This window comes from Hemitrygon akajei, chromosome 21 (genome assembly GCF_048418815.1).
Source record: "Hemitrygon akajei chromosome 21, sHemAka1.3, whole genome shotgun sequence".
In the NCBI taxonomy this organism is placed as follows: Eukaryota; Metazoa; Chordata; class Chondrichthyes; order Myliobatiformes; family Dasyatidae; genus Hemitrygon; species Hemitrygon akajei.
In genome coordinates this window covers 32,046,999-32,073,080 of record NC_133144.1, presented here as the reverse complement: position 1 = coordinate 32,073,080, position 26,082 = coordinate 32,046,999, and the positions used below count along the sequence as shown (strand labels likewise).

Here is a 26,082-nt window from a genome sequence, read left to right as displayed (position 1 = left end):
CCTCAGATAAGGACGAGTGCTCGGTGAATAACGGGGGCTGTCAGCACGAATGTGTGAACACAGTCGGGACTTACATCTGCCAGTGTCGCAATGGGTTCACGCTGCACGAGAATGGCCTCGACTGTAAGGAAGGTAGGTGGCTTGGCCGCACCAGCACACGGTCCCCAACCTACCCACTCATGCACCCTCACCAGAGCATTCTCTCACCAGCACACGGTCCCCAACCTACCCACTCATGCACCCTCACCAGAGCATTCTCTCACCAGCACACGGTCTCCAACCTACCCACTCATGCACCCTCACCAGCGCATTCTCTCCCCACCACACGGTCTCCAACCTACCCACTCATGCACCCTCACCAGAGCATTCTCTCCCCACCACACGGTCTCCAACCTACCCACTCATGCACCCTCACCAGCGCATTCTCTCCCCACCACACGGTCTCCAACCTACCCACTCATGCACCCTCACCAGCGCATTCTCTCCCCACCACACGGTCTCCAACCTACCCACTCATGCACCCTCACCAGAGCATTCTCTCACCAGCACACGGTCTCCAACCTACCCACTCATGCACCCTCACCAGAGCATTCTCTCACCAGCACACGGTCTCCAACCTACCCACTCATGCACCCTCACCAGAGCATTCTCTCACAAGCACACGGTCTCCAACCTACCCACTCATGCACCCTCACCAGAGCATTCTCTCCCCACCAACACATTCTCCACTCCCCCACTAGCTCCGTGCCAGGCTGAGGAATTCTGGCTATGCAGGTAACTGAGGAGATCACTTGTGTCAGCCTCACCTGCAGCTTCTGACTTTGTAGTAATGAGGCGTCTTTACAGGGAGCTTCTTCCATCTTCTCCCTTACTGTATAGTTACGTAGGCAGCTTTTCATAACGACTTGTGTCTACCTTACATCTTTGATGTGAAAACGCATTCTAGGTTTTTTCCAGAGAGACGGGAGAAAGGTACCTGAGAAGAGCTCAGATACGTCCCTGTGGTCGAGCTGTCTCTGAGATGCAGAGGGGTGGCGAGGTTTGGTGGGGTGTGTGAGTGTTGCCACACGGGAGTGGCAGAAGAGGCCAGGGTCCAAGAAGCTGAATGTTTGGCTGCGGGGGCTTGCAGAGACTGGGAAGGGGCGTGGAGAGGGTTGCTATAAAGAGGTGAAGGACCAGAGGAGGTCAGCGGGTTTTTGCTGAGGGCCAGCTTATGTAGAGAAAATGAATTGAATAGTGTTGGGAGACTCCTCTGACACTGTTGTCAGAGGAACTGAGGGGTTTGGAAAATTTGTTTGTGAGCTCACTTTGATGCAGTAGTGTGCAATAGGAATGGGGGGGGCAGAAAACGCACAGAGCAGTCAGGGGAAATGGAGTTTGTGGACGTGACGGATGTCGTCTGTTCAGTGCCTCGATGTCGTCTGTTCAGTGCCTCGGGAATGGTTGCTGCTTTCCAGCAGAGATGTACTACCCGGCCAGGGGTAGCTGATACTCATGGCTCCACAGCCTCATGGCAAAGTGCACTTATCATGGATAAGGTAAATGTAAGCAGGCTTTTTACACTGAGGTTGAGTGAGATGAGAACTAGAGGTCATAGGTTAAGGGTAAAAGGAGAACTGTTTAAGGGGAACATGAAGGGGAACTTCTTCACTCAGTGGGTGGTGCAAACATGTACTGAGCTTCCAGCGGAAGTACTGGGTGTAGGTTCAATTTCAACATGCAAGAGAAATTTGCATAGGTCCTTGGATGAGGGGGTGTGTAGAGGGCTATGATCCGGGTGCAAGTTGTTTCTGTACTGCCGTGCTCTATGGCTCTGACGTGGACACACCAACATGGGACATGATGCCTTTCCTGACACACGATGCAGATGCTGAATTTTTTGAAGCCTGTATGAAGTGGACCACAGCTCCAGAGACCCACGTTCGATCCCGACCTCCAGAGCTGCCTGTGTGGAGTTTGCACATTCTCCTGTGACTGTGCTGGCTGCACTGGCTACCGCCCAAAGATGTGCGAGATGGTGACTTAACTGGTTGTTTTAAACAATCCCAAGTGTAGGAGAATCAGAGATCGGTAACGGGTAATTGAGGGTCAGCACAGACTTGAGAGCTGAAGGAAAAGTTAGGAATGTGGGCATCAGGCACTGGGTGGAGCCCCACATTTGGGCATTCGGCAGAGATGGTGCCCCATTCGGAAATTACACCCAATTCGGACCTCTCCAGTACACTCGATTAATTATAGAAATCCTACAGCACACTACAGGCCCTTTGGCCCACAAAGTTGTGCCGAACATGTCCTTACCTTACTAATTACTAGGCTTACCTATAGCCCTCTATTTTACTAAGCTTCATGTACCTATCTAAAAGCCTCTTAAAAGACCCTATCGTATCCGCCTCCACCTCCGTCGCTGGCAGCCCATTCCACGCACTCACTGCTCTCTGAGTAAAAAAACTTACCCCTGACATCTCCTCTGTACCTACTCCCCAGCACCTTAAACCTGTGTCCTCTTGTGGCAACCATTTCAGCCCTGGGAAAAAGCCTCTGACTATCCACACGATCAATGCCTCTCATCATCTTATACACCTCTATCAGGTCACTTCTCATCTTCCTTCACTCCAAAGAGAAAAGACCGAGTTCACTCAACCTATTCTCATAAGGCATGCTCCCCAATGTCCAAAGTGATCTTAAATTCCTTCCTCCCCTTCTCCTACAGCTGGCTGCAGAAATTCAATAAGCAGCGTGGAGGGAGTGATCGCCAGTCCCAACTGGCCAGACAAGTATCCCAACCGCAAAGAGTGTACCTGGAGCATCTCTGCGCCCCCGGGGCACAGGGTCAAGCTGGTAAATATTTCCGTTGCGACTCCAGTCGGCACTCGGCGGGAAGGGACTCCCTTGTCTCATGACCTCAAGGTGTCCTGACGCTCTACAAGCCTGCACACACAGCAAGGTCACACCAACGGCGGTGAGATGGGCCTGTGCTTGCCCAGCGCCGGAGGAGGCGCGGTGAATGGCAACGTCTGGTGGAAGTTCTGATTGAGGAATCCCTGTGTATTCTGCCATGCGGAGAGCTGAGGAAGTGGGGTGGGACTCTTGTTCACAAAGCCCATAGGTAGAGTAGTGGGGGGAACACTGCCACTGTGTCTCTCTTAGTCCGATGGGGGGTCATTCTGTGGGCCGCCTGCAGGGTGGGGAATGTTGGAGATTCGGTTTGGGAACGAGGATCAGGGGGAGGCTGCCTGGATCTGATCTGGGGATCATGTGAAAGAGAGGTGGGATCAGCGAAGGGGTGGTGGAACTCAGGGGATTCGGGTGGTCCTTGGAAGAGGTGGGGTGTCGTGGCCTTGTTTGGGATGAGAAGAAGGCAAGCTGTTCAGTGGACTTACCTGAAGCAGCTTTCCACTGCTGGACTGAGCAGTGAAGGGCACTCAGGGTGAACTGATCTTGTCTTTACCCAGTCCCCTCAATGCCAACTCAGGAGTGACACTAAATTGGAAATATCACCTCGAGTGGTTTGGGAAAATGTTGTTGGGAGTGGGTTGAACTGGAATAGCTGGGATCTATTCTTACCAGTCCTCAGACTAAATCCTTCCAACTTGCATCCATTAGGCCTTCAGCGAGTTTGAAATTGAGCAGCATCAGGAATGTGTTTATGACTATCTCGAGGTCTACGATGGTCTTGGTACAAGGTCCTCCTTGCTGGCCCGATACTGTGGGAGTAAAAAACCAGAGACAGTCGTCACCACGGGGAATAAAATGTTCATCAAGTTTTTCTCTGATGCCTCGATCCAGAGGAAAGGATTTCAGGCAAAACACAGTACAGGTGAGATGTGATCCTCAGGTTAAATGCAGCCTAAAGGACTTGGCCTTTGTAACAGTCAGACAGCAGATTTTCTCGGATGCTGTAAGACTGAATAGACAGCAAGTATTGGGGGTAAAAGACAATAACCTGAATGCCAACCCTCACTCTCAAGTACTGCATGACCTGCTGTGAACCCCCAGCATGGCTTTGATTTCAGTCCTCGGGTGATGAGTGAAATTGGTTACTCCAGTGTTCAGCCTCGCCCATTTTCTACAGGTTCTTTGACCTTGTCCCATATTTCCCCCCTTTTCCATCCAGCTAGCCCCCACTCACTGAACTGTCCCCCGTGAGGGATCGTTGGCTGTCTTCCACTGACACTGCTGTACATCTCTCCGGCCTTGGGCTTCGGCTGGTGGAGCTGAGGGCTTGGCGTAAGCAGAATCAGCTGCCAATACCTCTGGCTCATCCACACGTTATGGGACAGATTTCCTGCTACCCTTCGCTCACACCTGGCCTGGTACAGCACTGGCCAAGGCTGCGATGAAATGCTCTTCACTGTCTAGTTTGGGTACACCATCAGCAATGTTCCAGTTTGACACCAACGAGGACAAGGAATCCACTCAGTCACTCTGAGCATTCCACTTTCAGTTCCTTTGGTAGGCTAGTGGTTAGGTTACTGAGCCAGTAAAGAGAACTGTGGAATCTTGATTCAGGGACACAAGTTCAAAGCTCACTAGTAAATTTGAATATTTAAATATTAATATTTTTAAAGGCGTTTAAGGCAGCAATGAAGGCTATCTTTCTCAGGCTGTATTGAGAGGCTTCCTTCATCATGTCAGTAGCTTCCTCTTGGTTTTCTCAACTGTCAGTCACGCACGTCCCAGATGGAGACTCAGGAATACCGTCACACTCAAATATAGAAGGATTCTTCATTGCTGTTTCCGTAACAATTTTGTTTTATCAGTCAGGGTTGTTAGCCCTGAGCTGAATCCCCAAACCTAGAGGAACAGTGGACCTCTCTTGTTCTGACCTGTTCAGCATGGGGACCCTATCAAGAGCCAAAACATAAAGCTCAGACTCCAGCCAACAGGTCACTGAGGCACGCAAGCCTTCAAACCCAACGACAAGGTTGTGGTCCTCTTGTTGGAAAGGAAAGCTGTAGCTGTTATTAATGTCAAAGTCCAGCCAAGTTCACCAGTGCCTGTAGGGAGGTTATCTACCATTCTTACCCGGTCTGGTCTATTTTATGTTGGGAAAGTGGGGAAAATCAAAATGTGAGTAGACAAATCAAATTAGCATGGGGCAAAAAAGGGGGTCAGCATGGATGTGATGGGCCAAAGGATCAGTTTCTATGCTGTACAGCACAGTGACTCTGAGGTAAGTGTAAATAGATGCTGATGTTGGCCCAAAGGCCCACTCTTCATCTCTGCTTCAGACCCTTTCAATGCTTCCTGGGATGGGGTTGAACAGCCAGTACTGGCATTGTGCAGTAACTCAGTAACTCTTGTTTTTCAGTGTGTGGTGGGCATCTCAGGGCCAAGGTCAGAACCAACGACTTGTATTCACACGCACAGTTTGGAGACAACAATTACCCTGGCCAGCTGCATTGTGACTGGGTGATCATGGCAGAGGATGGCTACGGGGTGGAGCTGATATTTCAGACGTTTGAAATCGAGGAGGAGGCTGACTGCGGATACGATTACATGGAGATATACGACGGTCCTGACAGTGCGGCCCCTCGACTTGGGAGATTCTGTGGATCAGGGGTAAGGTTTACAAAATTAGTGGGCAGGGCAAAGTCTGGAATTCCCATGCACACTAACACTTCGGAACGTTGGCTGGGACAGGACTAGACATCCCTGTGTGGAACTGCAAGGTTTCCAATGAATATTTCTCCATGGAGCAAGGCTCAAAAATTTGGGAATTGGGTAAGATTGTGGGGATAGTCGGCATGACAGTAGAGGAAGTACTAGATGTCTTAAAACATATAAAACTAGGTAATTCTCCAGCGTCTGACCAATTATACAAGTATCTGTGGTTGCTTAAAGGTGGTCAGTATGTCTTTGCTGGTGAAGATAGTGTCTTTTGAGCTTGATTAAATTTTTTGATGACGTGACCCTAGAAAATCAATGAGAGCAGGGTGTTAGGCATGGTTTATATGGATTTCAGTAAGGCTTTTAAATAAGGGACTTCAACAGGACGTTTACGAGGTAGGCTGCTTTGGAAAGTTAGAGTACATGGGACCCAAAGAAAGCTGGTTATGTGGATCTGCAGTTTGCTTGACGGTAGAAAGCAAAGGGTGTTGGTGGGAGGTTACTTCTCAGTCTGGTGGCCTGTGACGAGTGATGGAGCTCAGGTCAGTGCTAGGCCTGTTTCGTCTTTATCAACAATTCGAATGCGAATGTACAAGCCATTTTCAGATGACACCCAAATACGTGATGTCACTGTATGTAAGTGGAATAATCTTCCAGAGGAAGTGGATGAGATAGCTATAGAAACAACCTTTTAAAAATAGTTGGACAGATACATAGATAGGAAGGGTTTAGATAGATATGGGGCAAACCCAGACAAATGGGACTAACTTGATGGGCACCCTGGTTGGCATGGGCCAGTTGGGCCGAAAGGCCTGTTTCCATGCTATTTGACTCTGACTGGGGCCTGGGAAAGAAGGATGAGACTGAGGAGAGTCAGGTGAGCTACATGCAAGAGTATTCTGTGATTGGTTGGTTGATCATGTGCTTTTTGTTTATTTTTGTGAGAGAGTCTATTTAATAAGCAACAATTGATTCACATATGTTTATAAAAGCAGCAAGTTTAAACAGATAATTTTTCAGAAAACGCCATTGTTCCTTTTCCAATCTGGCAACGAACAGATCAGATCACGGCTCTGCAAACCCACTACATCTGGCCATGAATGGGAGTGGCATTGAAACGGCTCACTGGGAGGGGGCAGCCCCAGACAGCTACACAGCGAGGGCCCAGCTCATGAGGGCAAAAGGGAGAGCTCAGATTTAATGACGATTCAGCCAGATGTACCAGCAAGGTGATTTGTTTCAGCTATTCCTGAGATCGCCACCCTCATCCAAGCCAGCCTCCAGCTAATTCAGTTCATCAGTGTGATATCAAGAAATGTCTGGAGAAGGCAAAGATCAGAGGGCCAGGCAATATCCCTGTAGTACCGAAGGCCTGCACTCAGGAACTAAGCCAACCCCATATCATTTATTATCCGGGCATCTACCTAACAATGTGGGGAACTGCCCAGCTATGTCCATGATGAAATGGTGGGGCTAAATGGCCTAATTCTGCACCTATGTCTTACGGTCACATTCACCAAAGACTTGACAAATCCGATCTGGTTAATGACCACCTGGCCGACTCGCAGGCACTGAAGAAATGATTGGAGTTGTAGTGACGGTACTGGCAAGCAACACTTCTTCACCGGTCAGCTACTCACTGATGGCCATTGTGGCTTTTCCAGGGCCACTCAGTTCCAGGCTTTATCACAGCCTGCGTCCAAGCATGGGCCAAAGAGCAGATGGCAGAGGTGAGGTGAGAGTGACTGCCAGTGGCATCAGTAACATTTCACCAAGTGTGGCATCAAGATGGCCAGGTAGGCATGAGCAAGGAAACACCCCCAGTGTGTGGATTCACTGCTCTCCTACTGGACAATGATTGTGGTTGTTGGAAGTCAATACTCCCAGTCCCAGTATATTACTGCAGCAGTTCCCCTGGGTGCCTTACATCCAACCATTTGGATGTTACTTTAGCAACAACCTTTCATTAGTATGAAGTGGGATGTTCTCTGATGACTCCACAGTGTCCAGTTCCTCAGCAGATGAAGCAGCAAGAACAGGACAACATTCAGGCATGCGTTGATTAATGAAGTGTAACATAGGTGCCAGGCAGAAGGAGAGAGTCTGAACACCTATCCTTGACATTGACTGACATTACCATCTCTGGGACCCGAACATCAATATCCTAGGGACCACCATTAACCAGAGACTTGTTACCCATTGAGAGCAGATTGGAAGCTGGGTGTCCTACACTCACTTCCTAACATCCAAAGGTTTTCCACTCTAAGGCATAAATGAGAGTACTTGCCTGGATGGGTGCAGGGCCAGCATCCACAGCAAAGCTGCTTGCTTCATTGGCACCTCATCTGCAGCCCAGAACAATCCACCACTTGGGCATGGTGGCAAAGTGTGTGGCTTTTGTAAAGTGCACTAGAGTTACTCACCTCAGCTAAGCAGCAGAACCTCACAGAAATCACGGCCTACACCACCAAGAGGGGCAAGGCCGGCAGGGTCATGGGAGTGCCACCACTTGGAGGTCTCCTTTCAGGTTAACACCACCCTACATTAGGAAGATACTACTCTCCTTTCATTGTCATCATCTACAAGGGAATCCCTTCACCTGAAGCACTGCAGCTGTGTAAATCAGTGGCCTACCACAGAAAGGGATGACCTGGGAGCATTAGCCAATCAGCTTCTCAATCCAGTTAATAAAATTATGGTTCATCACCACTACCTCTCGAAGACAATTAGGGATGAGCAATAAATGCAGGCCCTACCCATGACGCTCAGTCTTCAGCCCGGTTGTGATATATACAATTTTAAAACAAAGTTCCTCTTGAATCCAACTATGAACAATTTCTGTCTCTTGGAGGTTAAACCAGTTCCTGAACCAGCTTGACTAACTCTTCATTTCTCTTTCCCTAGCTTCTGGAAGACATGTACTCTGCAGGAGACTCGATCATGATCCGATTTCACACTGATGACACCATAAATAAGAAAGGTTTTCACGCTCGATACACCAGCACCAAGTTTCAAGATGAGCTGCACATGAGGAAATGACCACTTCACTGGCTGTACACTGGACTTCCAAAATGCGGCTTACTTCACTTGTACTTTGACCAAGGAGGGTTGAGAGCCATTTCTGCTTTTGGTTCAAATTGAACAGGATTCCAAAACAGGAAACAAATCCTTCATCCAAACCATTGATTCAGTGTTACTTATGATTCTATTCTGAAAGCTCTTTCCTGTCAGACTGACATCTCTGTTCTCATCCTCATCCTTTCCTCCCTGTCCCTTTCCCCATTCCTCTCTCCCATCCTCCCTTTCTCTGCCCTTCCCTATTGGTTCCTTTCTCCTCTTCCTTCCCCTGCATCTGTCCAGTCTGCATTTATAAGTGTGATGACTCCTTGCTTTTTGCTTAAATATGAAGGCAACGTTTCCAACCTGCCTCACTGGCTATAAGGTTTACACTGCTCTGGTCGCCGAAAGAACACAGCTAGTTATGGACGCCGTTGGCAGATTGCTTGCAAATATAGAACTTCGAAGAGCTGGAAACCTTTGAAACATTACAAGAAATGGGGCGGTGGGATTCACTCATCATCTTTAACAATGTTTATGATGTAATGTTCAGCTCATCACATTTGAATACTTTGAGAATTGGGCACTATGGTATTCAAAAACAAATGGAAATAGTTTGCTTAAAATAGAGTGTGGTATTCTGTCTAATAAGAAAAGGATAGAAAAAAGTAACGCTGAGATACTTCAGAAATCCAAATTTTAAAGGAATTATTCCATACATGGAAGCCATTGGTGTTCCCATTAACCCTAGGTGCAGGAAAAGAGCAGAAACATATTGATAGTAAAATATTCAACATTACAGTCTGTTGCTTCTGTATGTCTGAAGCTGTATTTGGTAGTTGGTTGTAGATGGTTAGTTTGTTATTTATTCTGAAACACAGTGTGTGGCTGGGTCAGAGCAGGCACAGCTGTGCTCCCTACTGTGTTGTACATGAAGCAAGGATGTATCTGTATAGCAAGTATACATTCAACAGTAAATTCCCCAGATCTTTACCTATGACCATTATACAGAGGACAATTCTCTGCACATCACCGATTCACCTATCAGGAAAAACTCTGGAACTATGATCTTGTGGCCTTTTTGTGAAGTGCCTGAGAAGTACTGTTTACAAAACAATGCATCTTTTCTGAATTTATAATTTTTCTGTTGAAAATTAAAATAAAGAATTGCTTATTTAAAAAGTGCAATTAAGATAAAGAAGTCAATCATTCAGTGATGAAATCATTCAAAATACTGTTGTCCAGTAACATTTATTGCTGCCATTCAGAGTTCCATCTCATACTAGCTAGTTTTTTTTAATAGATCCGCGGTTCCAATTGCTACCTTCTGACAGTGGGAACGATTCTGGACTCTGGAATGTTGAGAAATGGCAGTCAGTGGATCCACAGTCTCCATGGCCAACTCTAGGATTATCAGGTCCTAGAAATTTCAGCACCCATCGTGGCAAATATGAAGTGGAATTATCTTTTTTCCTCTTGGGTTCCTCCATTTTTAGAAACCTTTTCATAGTCCATCTTCAATGCCTGTTTCTCCATCTCGCAGTGGTTATTGGAGCTCTGCCCAAAATGACCCTGTGGATGTGCCCTCAAATGTGTCCTCTGAATACTGGTGTGGCATTAGCCCTTATTGGGGCAGGAATGGCTAGTATGAGGGGGCAGAATATTCTGGTGATAGGAGGAACATATAAAGGGATGTCAGTGGTAGCTTTCTCATAAGGCAGTGAAGCAGTCTTTAATTTTTAAAACAGGTAGATAGATCTGAGAGGTTTCTGTGGGGAGATAGGAATGTGGAGTTGTGGTGATAATCAGATCAGCCATTGCCGGTCGAGGGTTGGGGGCAAGTGCCCTTGATAGATTTGTATGTTAAGTGTTCCATTGCTGTTATTTTCCTACTGCTCTTTTTCAGTTCTTCATTCCCCACCATTTACAGGAGTTACTTTTTGTTTTATTCTATGAAGGATACAAACTATTTGATTAATTTCTCTCTGTTTCAGAATCAGGTTTATTATCGCTGACTTGCATGTTGTGAAATTTAACAAACAGAAGAAAATTTGCAAATGATGGAAATCCAAAGCAACACACACACACACACACACAAAATGCTGGAGGAATTCAGCAGGCCAGGCAGCACCAGGGCAAAAAGTAAACAGTCAACATTTCAGGCCAAGATCCTTCTTCGGGACATGAGATAACAGAGAGTCCTTAAAGTGAGATCATTGGTTGCAGGAATATCTCAGTGGACAGGCAAGTGAGTGTAGATATCCCCCTTTGTTCAAGAGCCTGATGGTTGAGGGGTAGTAACTGTTCCTGAACCTGGCGGTGCGAATCCTGAGGCTCTTGTACCTTCTACCCAATGGCAGCAGTGAGAAAAGAGCATGGCCTGGGTGGTGGGGATCTCTGATGATGGATGCTGCTTTCCTACAACAGCGTTTCATGTAGATGTGCTCAATGGTTGGGAGGGCTTTACCTGTGATGTACTGGGCCGAGTCCACTACATTTTATAGTTCTTCTGAATATACCGGATATCTCAGCCCCAGAATAGAGGGATATCCATTTAGTACAAAGATGAGGATGAATTTCTTTAGCCAAAGGATGGTAAACCTGTGGAATTCATTGCCACAGGTGGACATGGAGGCTAGGTCATTGTATTGAAGGTGGAGGTTTATTGGTTCTTGATTTGTCAGGGCATGAAAGGTGATGTGGAGAACGCAGGAGAATGAGGTTGAGAGGGAAATGGATCAGCCATGATGAAATGGCAGAGCAGATTCACTGGCTTGCGTGGCCCAATTCTGCTCCTGTGTCTTATGGTTTTTTGCCCCATGTTGCTACTTTGGACTCTCTCTACTACCACAGTGTGGCCTATATGACCCTCTGCAGCTCCCCTGCTGATCTGCTCCACAATACCTTATCCAATATGGAACAAATACCAGACCAGAGCCTGCAGAACTCTTTCAGAGAATGGATGGAAGGATCCAATAGAGGCCATCATATACAGCCTCACCTAAGGAGCAGTCTACCTCAGGTGGGCCAAGCCAAATGCTGAGCCTAATCCCCACACAGATACTGAGACAATGCTAGCAGCGTGCTCTCCTTCCTCAGGAAGAGCCAGACAACCCTGGAACCTACTCAACATCCCAGCCCATAATCCACTTTGGCACTGGGGATGGGTTGGAATTTGACGGAAAATGATGTGCAGAGAGAGAGGCTCAAACCCCAGTCACCTGCCTTGGGAAGCTGGCCAATGCCATCAGTGCGAGGGTGCCTGGGGAGAAATGGTTGTCATTGCTCGCCACATGCTTTTCAACCCTCAGTAGGTAGAGGGGAAGAGGGGCAGTGGCTGGAGGAGGGGGGTGACCCACTATGGAGCAGTGAAGAAATTGGGGTTCGATACAGAGCTGAACAATTGGGAAGGGCTCCTGATAACCGAAATCAGATCCTTGAGCTACCACACACATTCTAACTGTAGTCGCTGTCACTTGTCCATGAAATCATAAGATAAAGGAGCAGAACGTGGACCGTTGAGTCTGTTCTGCCATTCAATCATGGTTACTGTTAATTTTGACTCCAATCTCCATCTCTCCCCTGTCATCATTAACCCTCCCCACTTTTATCAATCAGGAACCTATAAATCTCTGCCTTAAATACACCTTGTGACTTGGCCTCTGTGACTACAGATTCACCGCCCTCTGGTGAAGAAGTTCCTCTTCATGTCGATTCTAAAGAGGCATCCCTTTATTCAGAAGCATCCTTGCCACATCCACACTATCCAGGCCTTTTAGTATCTGGTAGGTTTCAATCAGATCGTCCCTTCGTCCTTGTGAACTCCCATTGAACACAGGACCTGAGACATCAAACACTCCTAGCCCAGCCGAGTGTGTGCACAGAAAGATTCCACAGACTGCAAACCTAAGTGTCATGCCTCTGGAAAGGCAACAATTTAATCTTCAGCATTGTTGAGTTCCGATGAAAAGTCAGTCACCTGAAATGTTTTCTCACCACGGATGCCGCCTGACCTGTGGAGTGTTGTTCCAGGGGTGTCATAGTGATGAGCTATTTAAGCCACTGACACATTCTCAGTTCACTGATTTCAGGCAATGTCCTTGATAAGCTTGTAGTCTCAGGCATAGAGTTTCCATGCCTGCTGAGTGTTGAGTATGGTCTGGCACTGGAATACAGCCCAAAGCCCATCCAGGATGCAGCTCCTGCACTAAAATCTCCACATCTGCTCATGTTATGCAGGGTGCAACATTGACTAAATACCAGAAGCTCTTTGCTTCCTGATACTGAACGAAGTTCCAACTACATTGTTCAGAGCTTTCTGCAGTTATTTCATATGCAAAATTTGTTCACGATGCCCATACCCAGCCACAGAACTCTAGTATTTAACTTCCTTATAGCTTCTAATCTGGTTACTCAATTTATATTTTGATTTTTAGTTGAATGCTGTTTACTCTGTGTTCTTCCATCACTGCAGCTAACGACGTCGGGCAATGGTGAGTTATCAGCTCTTCCTTGGTTTGCTAGTGACTGAAGGAGATTGTGTGTTTCTACCGGGCATTGAGTAATATTAGCAAGTCACAGATTTTTAAAACTGCATCAGTCTTCCCACGATATTTTATCCATTCCTGCAACTCTGGTGCTAAAGCGGGGCATCTTCTGAAAGCCCTTCATCCCTGGGTGTATGTTTCCCCAAAGTGATGGTGGAGATAGGCAGAGGCCATTCCCCACTTTGTACTTGATTCATCATGGTTGACCTTTTACTCTGGCACCACTTCCCTTGCATACACCGTATATAACCCGCAAAACCTCCCAATCCCCATTCCGAATTGGGGTCAATTCTTCAGGTAACGCAAGTTTTTTGGGGTCATCTACTGTATCATGTGTTCCTGATGCAAACTCCTCTACAGAGTGAGATCTAACCTAGATTGAGGGACTATTTCGTAAAGCACCTTCACTCTGTTGACAACAGAATGGTCAACCATTTTAATTCCCGTTTAATACCACTCCCCGTTCCCATTCCGACACGTCAGGCCATGGCTTCTTCTACTGCCACAATGAGGCCACTCACAGGTTGGAGGAGCAGCACCTCATATTCCATTTGGGTAGCCTCCAACCTGATGATATTAATACCAATTTCCCCAACTTCTAGTAATTTCTACCCCCTACCCCTCCTTTTACATTCGCTAATTTGGAGCCCTCTTCCCACTTTTCTTCTTGCCTGCCTATCACCTCCCTCTGGTACCCCTCCTCCTTTCCTTTCTCCCGTGGTCCACTCTCCTCTCCTATCAGATTCCTTCTCCAACCTTCTACCTTTTCCACCTATCACCTCCCACTCCCCCCTCCCTCGTCCCCCTGCCTTCCCCCTTGCCTGGTTTCACCTCACACCTTTCAGCTTGCGCACCTTCTCCTCCCCCCAGTTTCTCATTCTGACTTTTTCCCTCTTCATTTCCAGTCCTGATGAAGGCCCTTGGCCCAAAACATGGACTGCGTATTCCTCTCTATACATGCTGCCTGGCCTGCTGAGTTCTTCCAGTATTTAGTGTGTCACTCTGGATTTCCAGCATCTGCAGAACCTTTTGTGTGAATGACGCAAATATAACTTGTCATCTATTAGCCTATGCCTGAAATCGTCTGGGTCTTACACAACATCTGATAACCCTTGGAAGGCCCATTGCAAAAGGTTCTGATTATAATCCAGTTTCCTCTGGTTCTGCATGTCTTGTTCCTGGTGTGACACAGCTGCAAAAGGCTAAAACTACCCATTTTTTGTCATTTCATCCTGCTAATATTTCTTACTCGTTTCCAGGGGATCATAATCAGCTTTCCATTCTCATCATCATTTTTTCACCAACAGCACATGTATCATCGTGAACTTCCTACCTCACACTTCCTCCTTCCCTCCCTCGTACATTCCTCTTGTCCTTCTCTCACCCCTCCCCTCCTCCATTGCACACTCTTGCCCCCTCTCTCACACACTCATCTCCTTCCTCCCTCATATGCTCTTCGCCTCATCCTCCTTGCACATTCTTCTGCCTCTCCCTTACTCATCCCCTCCTTCCGATGCAAACAATCTTCTACCTCACACACTCCTCCCATCCTCTACCTTGCACATGTATCCCTTACCTCACACACACACACATACCATCCCATCCCTTCCCTCCCTCACACACTCCTCCCCTAATCTTGCTCACACACCACTTGCACTGCCATTACACCTCAGCCTTGGACCCTGTCCAATACGTTGAGTATCACTCGGGGTCTATATTTAGTGGTAGTTCTGCCTGCACTGGCTGTTCGATGACCGCGGTAGATCTCTGGTAGCTTTTGTCTCTTATTAGGACGCTCTGTGTCTGGTGGTGGTTATACAAGACCACATTTCTCTTTGCACTCATGAGCCCACTGCTCTGGCTGAACGTCCCCAGGATCACTCAAAATACCACAGATATTGAAACCTTTGTTCCCAGCTGCAGGAGCTTTGTTTGGAGGAGGGGTGTTTTCCATCGACAGGCTCACTACATGCAGTTTTTTCCTGCTTACCCACACTGAGGGAGTTGAGGGGACTGCATTTGTCCTCCTCATGGGAGCTTCTGGGCAGTACAGGTATCAGATTCTCAGTGTCCCTCTTCTCAGATCTTCACAACCTTGAACTCTTGGTGTCAGCAACCATTCTGTTGTGGTTGGGGACATTATGATTCCTGAAATTCTTTGGTCTTCTGTCCATCCTTTAGATACAACACTGAATCATATCATCTGCAGAAACTCTCTGCTGACTCAGCAATAGTTGGGTGTATAAAGGGAGGATGGGAGGATGAATACAGGCCCCTGGTGGAGAACTTTGTCAAATGGTGCAAGCTGAATCATCTGCAGCTCAACATCAGTAAGACAAAGGAGATGGTGATGGACTTTAGGAAGACTAAGCCTGCGTTGCTCCCTATTACTATTGATAGTAAGGATGTGGATGTGGTGCAGACCCACAAGTACCTGGGGTTGCACCTGAATGGTAGACTTGAGTGGAGACAAAGACTGTACAAGAAGGGCTGGAGCCCCCTCTGCTTCCTGAGGAGACTGAGACCCTTTGGTGTATACAGGCCTCTCCTTCACATGTTCTACAAGCCTGTTGTCGCTAGAACAATCTTCTATGCGGTGGTGTACTGGGGCAATGGCATCAACACGGGTGACTGTGGTAGAACAAAGGGCCCTCCAGAAAACCCTGGCAATTCTGGACAATGTTTCTCACCCTCTGCATGCCACCTTGGCTGATCAGAGGAGCACTTTTAGCAATAGACAACTGCGCTGTTCCAAGAATGCTCTATGAGGCCATTCTTACCCTTGCCTCTAGGTTCAACTAGCACATGACCCAAGAAAAGCACTGACTCTGAATATGCCATGGAACACAGCCCACAGTCAGCTTCCTGGTGTGATCCTGTGACAGTCCAGCATACATTGGCCCTTCTTAGCCTCATTTAAAGTGTGCTTGTACAGAACAGTTAGACTGAGGAGTAGGAACTCTGTTGTCAGCATTGAAACGTACATTTGTAGATGAGTCCTTTTCTTTGTCAGGTTACCTTCTGTTCATCCAGTGTTTCTGCCTCTACACCCCCGTCTCCTCAGCACACGACTGTCAGGGCGATGACCTACAGTCTTGATTAACTCTGCTTCAAGACCGACATTGTGTGTCAAGTGTGCAGCCTGTATTGTGGGTCAGTGTATGATCTGTTTTGTGGTTCGATCTGAGGCCTGTATGTGGGTTCAGTGTACAGACTGTGATGTAGTTCGGTCTGAGACTTGCGTTGTGTGTGTTCGGGGGTTTGTATTGAACTTGCTCTGGTGGGGCTGCTCTCCCCACTGCCTCACTAACTCTCCCCTCCCCCCACTATTGTTTGTTACCCACACAGCCCTTCCCCAAGTCTTTGTTTTTGTGAATTTTCATAACCAGGATATTTGGGAATGTGACCATGATCCGAATTCCCATCTGACTCCCCCACTGCAAACAGTCATCCTGACAGTCTCCCAAATGCTCACTGGTGTGAATGGACTGTGCATAAGCTGGGTATTAGCATTATCCCAAACAAATGGGAGTTTTTCTATCATCTGAATAATTTTTATGATGTGTTCCATTTTCAGCAGAATCAGATCAGATTTATTATCCCTGCCACATGATGTGAAATTTGTTGTGTTTGCAGCAGCAGTAGCAACGCAAAGGCATAATGATCAGTAAATTATTCCTTTTTGTTTTTTTTATAATGAGTTAGTGTTCATGCACTGTTCAGAAATCTGATGGTGATAAGGAAGAAGCTGTTCCTAAAATGTGGAGTGGGTCTTCAGGCTCCTGTGCAACCTCCCTGACAGTAGATATTAGAAGAGGGCATGTCACGGATGGTGAGGTCCCTTAATAATAATAATGAATATCACCTTTTGTAGATGTTCTGGATGGTGGGGAGAGATGTGCTATTGATGGGGCCGGCTGAGTCAACAACCCTCTGTATCCTTTGTCGTCAGTCAGTCCAACAACAGAAACAACTATTGTCTTTGCTCCAGTCAAGTGTAACTCCAATCCGTGTTATGATTAAACATTGGTTAGATACTGTTCCCGGTAACAGCTCAATTTGTTGGCTTTACATCAATTGAAGTTTTGTTCTCCGAGGAGACGAACTTTGCGAGCACGCAGAGGGGAAGTGGCAGCAGGTGCGTTCAGCAGGAAGTTGTTCATGAAGCAGGTGTGCCGGCTGCGAAAGTGCAGGAAGCTCACAGAACAGCGGGCGCTGATCCCAGCCCAGAAATAATTCTCCGCAGTGGAGCCATGGCCATGGAGGACCATATGGGTGTTGAAAATGATTGAAAGGGAATGGTGAATGGTCTGTTTGCTGAGGGTCAGAGCAATGGGAACGTCAGTGTGACATGGCAAACTGTATTGGATTGAGGGTAGCTGACGAAGTTCCCCCTTTGGCGGTTCTGGGGAGTTCATGAAACGTTACTCTTTTCCCAAGTCCTGGTTCTGACTTGTTTCACTCGTCCTTGCTGTCGTTCTGGTTTCTTTGCCCTGGGGCCTGTTTCTGCCGACTCACAGCACCTGATTTCTCTGACCACCCACAGTTCCCCCACACCAATTAGCCTCAGCCTCCAGTTACGTTCCTGTCCGTGAGCCTGCGCCTCTGGGCATCACAGTCTATATGCTGCAGCAGGCCTGACCATCAGGACTAGCCTTTCCCTGCCCACACTGAGAATTTCACCTCCCCTTTAGAGTGTACAGGATAGTTTCCACTCCTCACTCTCACTCCCTTGCTGTATCCCACAAAATTAATTTTACTATCTAGGATGCTCTCTCTGTCCAAGCTGTTCCCCACAGAGTGTGGAAACCATTGTTTAAACTTCCCCTTGAGTGATCTGCCGTGAGCCCTACTCAACCTCCCACAGTCTGGCCAGGGGGTCAGCAGAGGGACAGAATCAAGAGAAGACAAGAACTATTTTTTGGATCTTTTGTTAATGGACTGGGTTACATTGATGTGTTCAGCTCTCTCACCGTCGTCTCAGTGAGTGATGTTGCAGCTTGGTGTGTGGCTCTGATGTAAACTGCAACTCCAGAATTCTGAAGTGCAAACCGAGGAGCAGTCTATTCATATAGTGTTTAATAACATCCACTCTGAACTATCCCCTGGCCAACACCTCTCCTTATCCTCATGGTACTTTTACATATATAACAGAAACTCAAGAGATTCTGCAGAAACTGGAGCACACACAAAATGCTGGAGGAACTCAGCAGGTAAGGCAGCATGTATGGAGAGAAATAAACAGTCACCATTTCAGTGTCCTGATGAAAATTCAATTGTTCATTCTCCTCCGTAGGTGCCGCCTGACTTGCCGAGTTCATACAGCATTTTGTGTCTGTTACGTTTTTATGCATGGTGGAGTGGCGGTACATCTCTACCAAAGGAGGTGTAAGGCACTCCTTCCCTCCGCTAGCCTGCAGGTCACCCTTGGGCAAAGTGCAACACCTGCTTATACCCCCTGATCAGAGACACAAGAAGCCATGGGTACAGGTGGTGGATGGTCATATAAGCAGCTGGTCCATATCACAAGACCTGGTTAAGCAACTACTGACGCCAAGCAGACAATCTCTGATGAGTATTGATAATGGCTGGGGTCACTCATCTTGGAAAGACAGAAGAGGGCAATGGCAAACCACTTTTGTAGAAAAATTTGCCAAGAACGATCCTGGTCATAGACCATGATCGTCCACGTCATACAACACAGCACATAGTGTATGTAATGCTCATTCCTTGCTGCTCTAGTGCAGATTTTTGAACTTTGTCAGCTCTGATAATCCACCTAACTAATAATACTGTGATGTCTGAGTGCAGAGCAGAAAAGCTGATGCCCTCCTCCACAGCCAGAGCCTCTCGATGCCCGTGCATGCCTTCCAACATGCCAGGGCTGCTTGGCATTACCGGTGTTCTCCCCAAATGGTCCTCTGTGACTGTGGATTTGAATCAGGCAGTGAGCTCTCCTAGTCGGCACAAGACTGCAGTTTTATATCTGTTCTCTGGTGACGCTGTGAAGGGTTGTCCATCCTGCTGGTCTTGAGGAGTGGAGATTTATGACAGCATTAGGTTCAGCTGAGTAATGTGACTCTGAGGAACTGCTGGAAGGTTCCTTTTCCCCAGTGATGTGTTAACAGAAATAGGAGTAAACACAATCAAACTGCGGTTCTTCTGCTTCAATTTTACCTTCCCACCCAATCCATATCTCTTCCAATTTTCCCACCAACCTTGGCCTTGGAATATTTGGAGGGAACCATAGCTTCTTGTGAAGGAATTCCAAAGGCCCACAACTCCAGGACAGAAGATTGTCCTCTCCCCGGGTGAGCCCCAGAGTACTTACCTTTTGCAGTCACGTGCTTCAGTTACTAATTTGCAGAGGCCCGAAGTTTCTGTGGCACCACTCGCAGGTGTTTCACTATCATGGCCCTGGTGAATGAGTTGAACACTATATTGCAGCGTGTGGAGGTTTTCTGAGCCACGTGATCAATGTGGGAGCATCACCCTGGCCAAGCTAAGTTCCTGGCTCCTCATCCTGGGAATTCTCTCATTCTACCTCAGCGGAGAGAGCCAGCAAAGACTGCACGTTCCTTTGATGGACAGGGTGACCTCAAGGCAGTCCTTAAACCTGCCATTGCTCCAAGCTCGTTCCATTTGCTGGAACGGTGAGCTGCTGAGGCAGTGTCTCTTCACTCACACGCACACTGGAGCTCGGAGTTTGTCCCACAGTCAATGCAGAATTACCCGCTCGAGCCCAGCAGATTGCCAGAGCTCTGATCACCTGCAGCATGGTCACTCCGTGTTCAATCACACACATTACCAAGTGGCACAAAGAAAATGCTGGAGGAAATCAGCAGGCCAGGCAGCATCTATGGATAAAAAGTACAGCCAAGACCCTTCAGCGGGTCCAAGTATTACTACATTGACTTTATTTTGGTAGCATGGTGTCAAGTGAGCTGCGAATAAAAGATTTTACTTTGTGGTGGGGAGATGCAAATGAATTGTGCTTTGTGGGTAAGGTGACAGGAGATACTATCTTCAGTGTCTACTTTCTACCCTGCAGTTTGAGAAGAAGCTGAAATTATCAGTATTACAGTGGAGTAAAGGGAATTACAGAGGCACGAGAGAAGGGCTGCAGAGGGAACACTAGCAGGGATGACAGCAGAACAGAATTTGCTGTTCTTTCTGGGGGAAATTCGGAAAGCACAGGAAAGATAAATACTTAGAATGAAAAAAATATTCCAAAGGGACAATAAGATGAGACAACTGTGGCCAACAAGGAAAGTCAAAGACAGCATAAAAACAAATGACAGAGCATATAGTAGAGCAAAAATATAGGGGAAGGTGGAGGATTAGGAAGATTTTAAAAACTAACAAAAGACAACTAAAAATCCATAAAGAGAGAAAAGATGAAATATGAAGGTAAGCTAGCCAATAATATAAGAGAGGATGCAAAAGGTTTTTCAGAAAAATGAAGAGTAAAAGAGACGCAGGTGAATATCAGACTGCTAAAAAATGATGTTGGAGAGGTAGTAATGGAGGACATAAAAATGGTGGAGGAACTTAATAAGAGATTTGCATCAGTCTTCACTGTGGAAGGCACGAGCAGTCTAGTAGCAGAATGTCAAAAATTCAAGCATGTCGGGGAAGAAGAGAGTGCAGTTGCTATTGCTGAGGAGAAGATGCTTGGGAAGCTGAAAAATCTGAGAGCAGATAAGTCACTTGGACTAGATGGACTACATCAGAGAGTTCTGAAAGATGTTGCTGAAGAGATTGTGGAGGCATTAGGAATGATCTCTGAAGAGTCCATAGATTTTGGAATCGTTCCTGAGGACTGGAAAATCAAAAATATTCCACACTTTAAGAAGGGAGGGAAGGAGAAGAAAGAAAATTATAGGCCAGTTAGCCTGATATCAGTGATTGGAACAATGTTGGAGTCGATTATTAAGGTTGAGGTTTTGGGTTACTTGGAGGCACTTGGTGAAATGGTCCAACGTCAGCGTTGTTTTCAAAGGGGGAAACCTTGCCTGACAAATCTGTCGGAATTCTGTGAGGAAATAGCATACAGGATAGACAAAGGAGAATAAGTGGCTGTTGCTTATTTGGATTTTCAGAAGGCATTTGACAAGGTGCCACACGAGGCTGCTCAATGAACTAACAGCCCATGCTATTATGGGAAAGGTACTAGCATGGAGAGACTCACGGACCTGCAGGAGGCAAAGAATGGGAATAAAGGGAGTCTTTTTTAGTTGGCTTCAGGTCTCTACCAAAGGAGGTGTAAAAACGCTCCTTCCCTCTGCTAGCATGCAGGTCACCCTTGGGCAAGGTGTAGCATGTACTTAGTCCCCCCACCACCACCCCGCACCCTTCCCAATCACAGTCAATTAAAACCATGAAAGCAGGTGGTGGATAGTTTAGCTCGTGCTTATCTCAAGTCCTGGTTATGCAACCATTGATGCTAGGCAGAGAAGAGTATTGATATGGCTGGGGTCACCGACTTTGTAAAGACACTGCCCAGAAGAAGGCAATGCCAAATCACTTCTGTACAAAAACCTTGCCAAGAACAATCATGGTCATGAACAATCACCCACATCATACGAAAGGAAACATAATGATAATGCTGATGCTAGTGACTAGTGGTGTGCCTTACGGATCAGTGTTAGACCACTCCTTTTCACATTGTATGTCAATGACTTAGATGAAGGAATTGATGGATTTGAGGCCAGGTTTGCAAATGAGATGAAGATAGATGGATGGGTAGGTTGTGTTGAGGAAGCAGGGAGTCATGCACTTTTTCAGAAGGAATAAAACATGGACTATTTCATAAATGGGGAGAAAATTCAAAAGTCAGAGGTACAGAGGAACTTGGGATTCCCTTAAGGTTAACTTGCAGGTGGTGTCGGTGATAAGGAAGGCAAATGCAATGCTAGCAGTCTTTTTGAGAAGACTAGAATACAAAGGCAAAGTGTAATGCTGACACTTTATAAGGCATTTGTCACACTGCCCTTGGAGTATTATGAGCAGATTTGGGCCCTTATCTAAGAAAGGATGTGGTGGCATTGGAGAGAGTACAGAGGAGATTCATGACAATGATCCCGGGGAAGAAAGGGTTAACATATGAGAAGTGTTTGATGGCTCTTGGCCTGTATTCAATGAAGTTTAAATGAATGAGGAGGGATCTCAGTGAAACCTATTGAATATTGAAAGATCGGGATAGAGTGGATGTGAAGAGGATGTTTCCTATAGTGGGGGATTCTAGGACCAGACAGCACAGCCTCAGAATTTAGGAACATCCATTTAGAAAGAGATGAGAAAAAATTTCTTTAGCTAGACAGTGACGAATCTGTAGAACTCTTTGCCACAGACAGCTGTGTAGGCCAAGCCCTTGGGTATATTTAAAGTGGAGGTTGATAGGTTCTTGATTAATCAGGGCATCAAAGGTTATGGGGAGAATGGGTTTGAGAGGGATAATAAAGCAACTGTGATGGACTGGCAGAGCAGATTTGATTAGCCGAATGGCCTAGTTCTGTTCTGTGGTCTTATGGTTCTCACTGCTGGTGGTTAACATCCAGAATGTATTGTCTGCCAGCCTGCTCGTGAATTGGAAGATTTGCAGGTAAAATTACTTTTTATGTCATGACTACTGAACAATTGAGGTTTTTGAGGAAGATTTAAAATCAATAGATTCTTATTGGACTGGATTCAAAATTAACTTGGCTATAGATGACGAAGCGTAGTGGTGTCGAAGAGCTATTCTGACTGAAAGACTGTGACAAGGATTCGTTCTGGTACTTCTACAGTTTAAGTTATAAAAATGCTTTGGACAAAAATGTAGGTGAGATGATTAGTAATTTTGTGAAAAAAAATAAAACTGGCAGTGTTATACAAAGAGAAGAGCAACAAAGGATATAGTAGGATGTAGATAATTTGGAAATTTTGGCAGAGGAATGGTGAGAGTTAAAGCCAGACAAGTGTGAGATGTTGCTGTTTGAGAGGTCACTTGTGGAGGTTTGGAGAGGGTACAAAAGAGGTTCACTTAGGATGTTGTATGTATAAGAGATATTTAGCTATGAGGAGAGGTTGGACAAACTTGGGTTATTTTCTCTGGATCTTCAGAGGCTGATGGATGACCTAATAGAATTTTTTGTAATTATGAGGCACAGACAGGGTGGATAGTGAGTGTTTTTTTACAGGGGTGGGGGAATAAAAATGTCAAGTAGTAGAGGGCACAGGTTTAAGGTGAGGGGGCAAGTTTAAAGTTCTGTGTCAAAAACTGGGGATCACTAAGTCGAGCATCTTCACACTATCCACCACAAGCGGGACTTCCGGATGACCAATTCCCATTCCTGTTCTGACGTGTTGATCAACGGCCTCCTCTTCTGCCAAGATGAGGCAACTCTCTGGGTGGAGGATCAACACCTTATATTCCGCCTGGGTAGCCTCCAACCTGTGACATAAACATTGATTTCTCCTTACGATAAGCAAATCTCCCACTCCCCCCTTCCTCTATTCCCCACTCTGACCTTTCACCTCTTCTCACCTGCCTGTTACCTCCCCTGGGTCCCCTCCTCCTAGCCTATCAAATTCCTTCCTTTCCAGCCTCTTTCCCACCCACCTGGCTTCACCTATTACCCTCCAACTATCCTTCCCCTCCCCTCTCCATTTCATTCTGGCATCTGCCTCTTCCTTCTCGCCCTAAAGAAGGGTTCGGCCCAAATCTTCAAACATGTATTCCCTTTTATAGATGCTGCCTGACCTGCCGAGTTCTTCCAGCTTTTTCAGTGTGCAGCTTTGGGTTTCCAGCATCTGCTGACTCTCTTGTGTTTGAGTCTGAACGGTATTTACGAGGCAAGTTTTTTCACACAAGGAAATGGTAGGTGCCTGGAATGCACAGGCAGAGAAGCTGGTGGAAGGAGACACAATAAGAAAGTTAAAGAGGCATTTGGCAGACACATGAACAGACAGGGATCCAAGGAATATGGATCATGTCTCGGCAGATGGAATGAACTTAAAATGAGCTCAGCTTCAGCACAGAATAGTCCATTGCTGTATGTTCCATGACATTTCTCAGTATCACTCACAGTTAGAACCCATCACTTTATTATGTCACTATCCTCTGTATAGATAACTGTGAACCGGGTGGATGAAACGGGCTGCCTGACTGTGCCATACACCGAGCTGTAGAGGGAATGAATAACAGTGAAAATCTCTTTCCGTTTCCTGCCGCGCACACACTGAGACCAAGTGTCAGTGTGTGGACGGTGGTGTCCTCTGCACGGGCAGAGTCAGCAAGACTCCTCCACCTCTGAGAAAGGGGAATGTGTTGGACAGCCTCTTTCTCTTCTCCTCTTCCCCCACCTTTCTCCACCTCTACCTCTTCCCTGACTTCTCTCCTCCCCCATTCCCCACCTGCTACATCCTCTTCCCTGTCCCTCCTCCTCCCTCGCCCACCCTTCTCCTCTTGTCACCTCACCACCCTCCTCTTCATCATCATCCCCGCTCTTCTCTTTCCTAACTTTCCCTTCATCACCCTCCCCCTTCCTCCAATCTCCCCCAAAATTACTCCAGTTTGTGAATCTCCCCTCCCCTCCAGGGGTACCTCCTACCAGACAGTCCAGTAGAAATGATCGCCTGTACCCTTCAGAAGAGCAAAACTTCGAAAGGTAGAGAACAATTGCAACACAATTAGCAGAGGGCTGACCGTGGCATTGATGGCCTGTTTCTCTATGGATGTGACCGCCAGTAACATTCGTCATGTTTTTATCTTTGTAGACTTCTGACTTCACATTACATTACGAGGTGAGAGAAGCCTGGGGCAAGGACTGAAGGTCTGGTGAGAGAAACATCATCCCCAATGTGTAACTTCTGGGTCTAGACGTGACGGCAGCAGCTCATCATGTGCTTGTTCCTTTAAGGAGACGCTTAGCAACAGTGTGCAAGTCACAGGCAGAGCAGTGCTGTCATTGCAGCAGCTGCAACTGATACAGAAATTAATTGGTGCAACATATCTACGAGGAATAGAATCTAAAAGCAAGGATGTAATGTTGAGGCATTATAAGGCACTGGTGAGGCCTCACTTGTATTGTGAGCAGTTTTGGGCCCTTTATTTTAGAAAGGATGTGTTGAAACTGGAGAGGGTTCAAAGGGGTTTCATGGAAATGATTCCAGGATTGAAGGATGTTTGATGGCTCTGGGCCTGTATTCACTGGAATTCGGAAGAATGAGGGGTGACCTCATTGGAACCTTTCAAATGGTGAAAGTCCTTGATAGAGTGAGTGTGGAGAAGATGCTTCCTATGGTGGGAGAGTCTAGGACCAGAGGATACCCACAGAACAGAGGAGTGCCCTTTTAGAATGGAGCTGAGGAGGAATTCCTTTAGGCAGAGGTTGGTGAACCTGTGGAAATCATTGCCAAAGTGAAGGCTGTGGAGGCAAAGACTTTATGTATATTTAAGGCAGAAGTTGATAGGTCAGGGCATGAAGGAATACAAGGTCAAGGCAGGAAACTGGGGCTGAGAGGTGAAAATGGATCAGCCATGATGAAATGGCAGAGTAGACTTGATGGGCCAAATGGCCTAATTCTACCCCTATATCTTATGGTCTAACATCTGTGCCACGGAAAGTCATGAACAGAGGTGTTTAACTCTGTGGATAGACTGCAGGATCTGGAGGTGCTCTTGTTCCCATGGACAGAGAGAGAGAGAGTCAGAGGTCTGATGGAAATATTGAGCATGAAGTGGACATACAGAAGAGAAGCAAAGAAATTGTTCCCAAGGAGGCAGAGTCAGGGATCAGGGACGCAGAATGGAGGTGTCGGCAAGCAAACTGAAATGACAAGGTGAATGATTAGTATCAGGACTGTCCTGAGGAGGGGGTTTGCA

General features: G+C 46.7%; 1 protein-coding gene across 2 annotated transcripts in view; it reads left to right on the top strand.

The window, feature by feature from the left end:
• Positions 1-9,868, top strand: part of LOC140714193 (tolloid-like protein 2) — a 105,065-nt gene extending 95,197 nt beyond the window's left edge. For both annotated transcript variants that reach the window (XM_073025102.1, XM_073025101.1), the window contains 5 exons: positions 7-132; positions 2,711-2,838; positions 3,604-3,817; positions 5,312-5,562; positions 8,515-9,868. In XM_073025102.1, the coding sequence (XP_072881203.1) occupies positions 7-132; positions 2,711-2,838; positions 3,604-3,817; positions 5,312-5,562; positions 8,515-8,649 (854 nt within the window). In that variant the 3' untranslated portion in view covers positions 8,650-9,868. The remainder of the gene's footprint in view (positions 1-6; positions 133-2,710; positions 2,839-3,603; positions 3,818-5,311; positions 5,563-8,514) is intronic.
• The last annotated feature ends 16,214 nt before the right edge of the window (positions 9,869-26,082 follow it).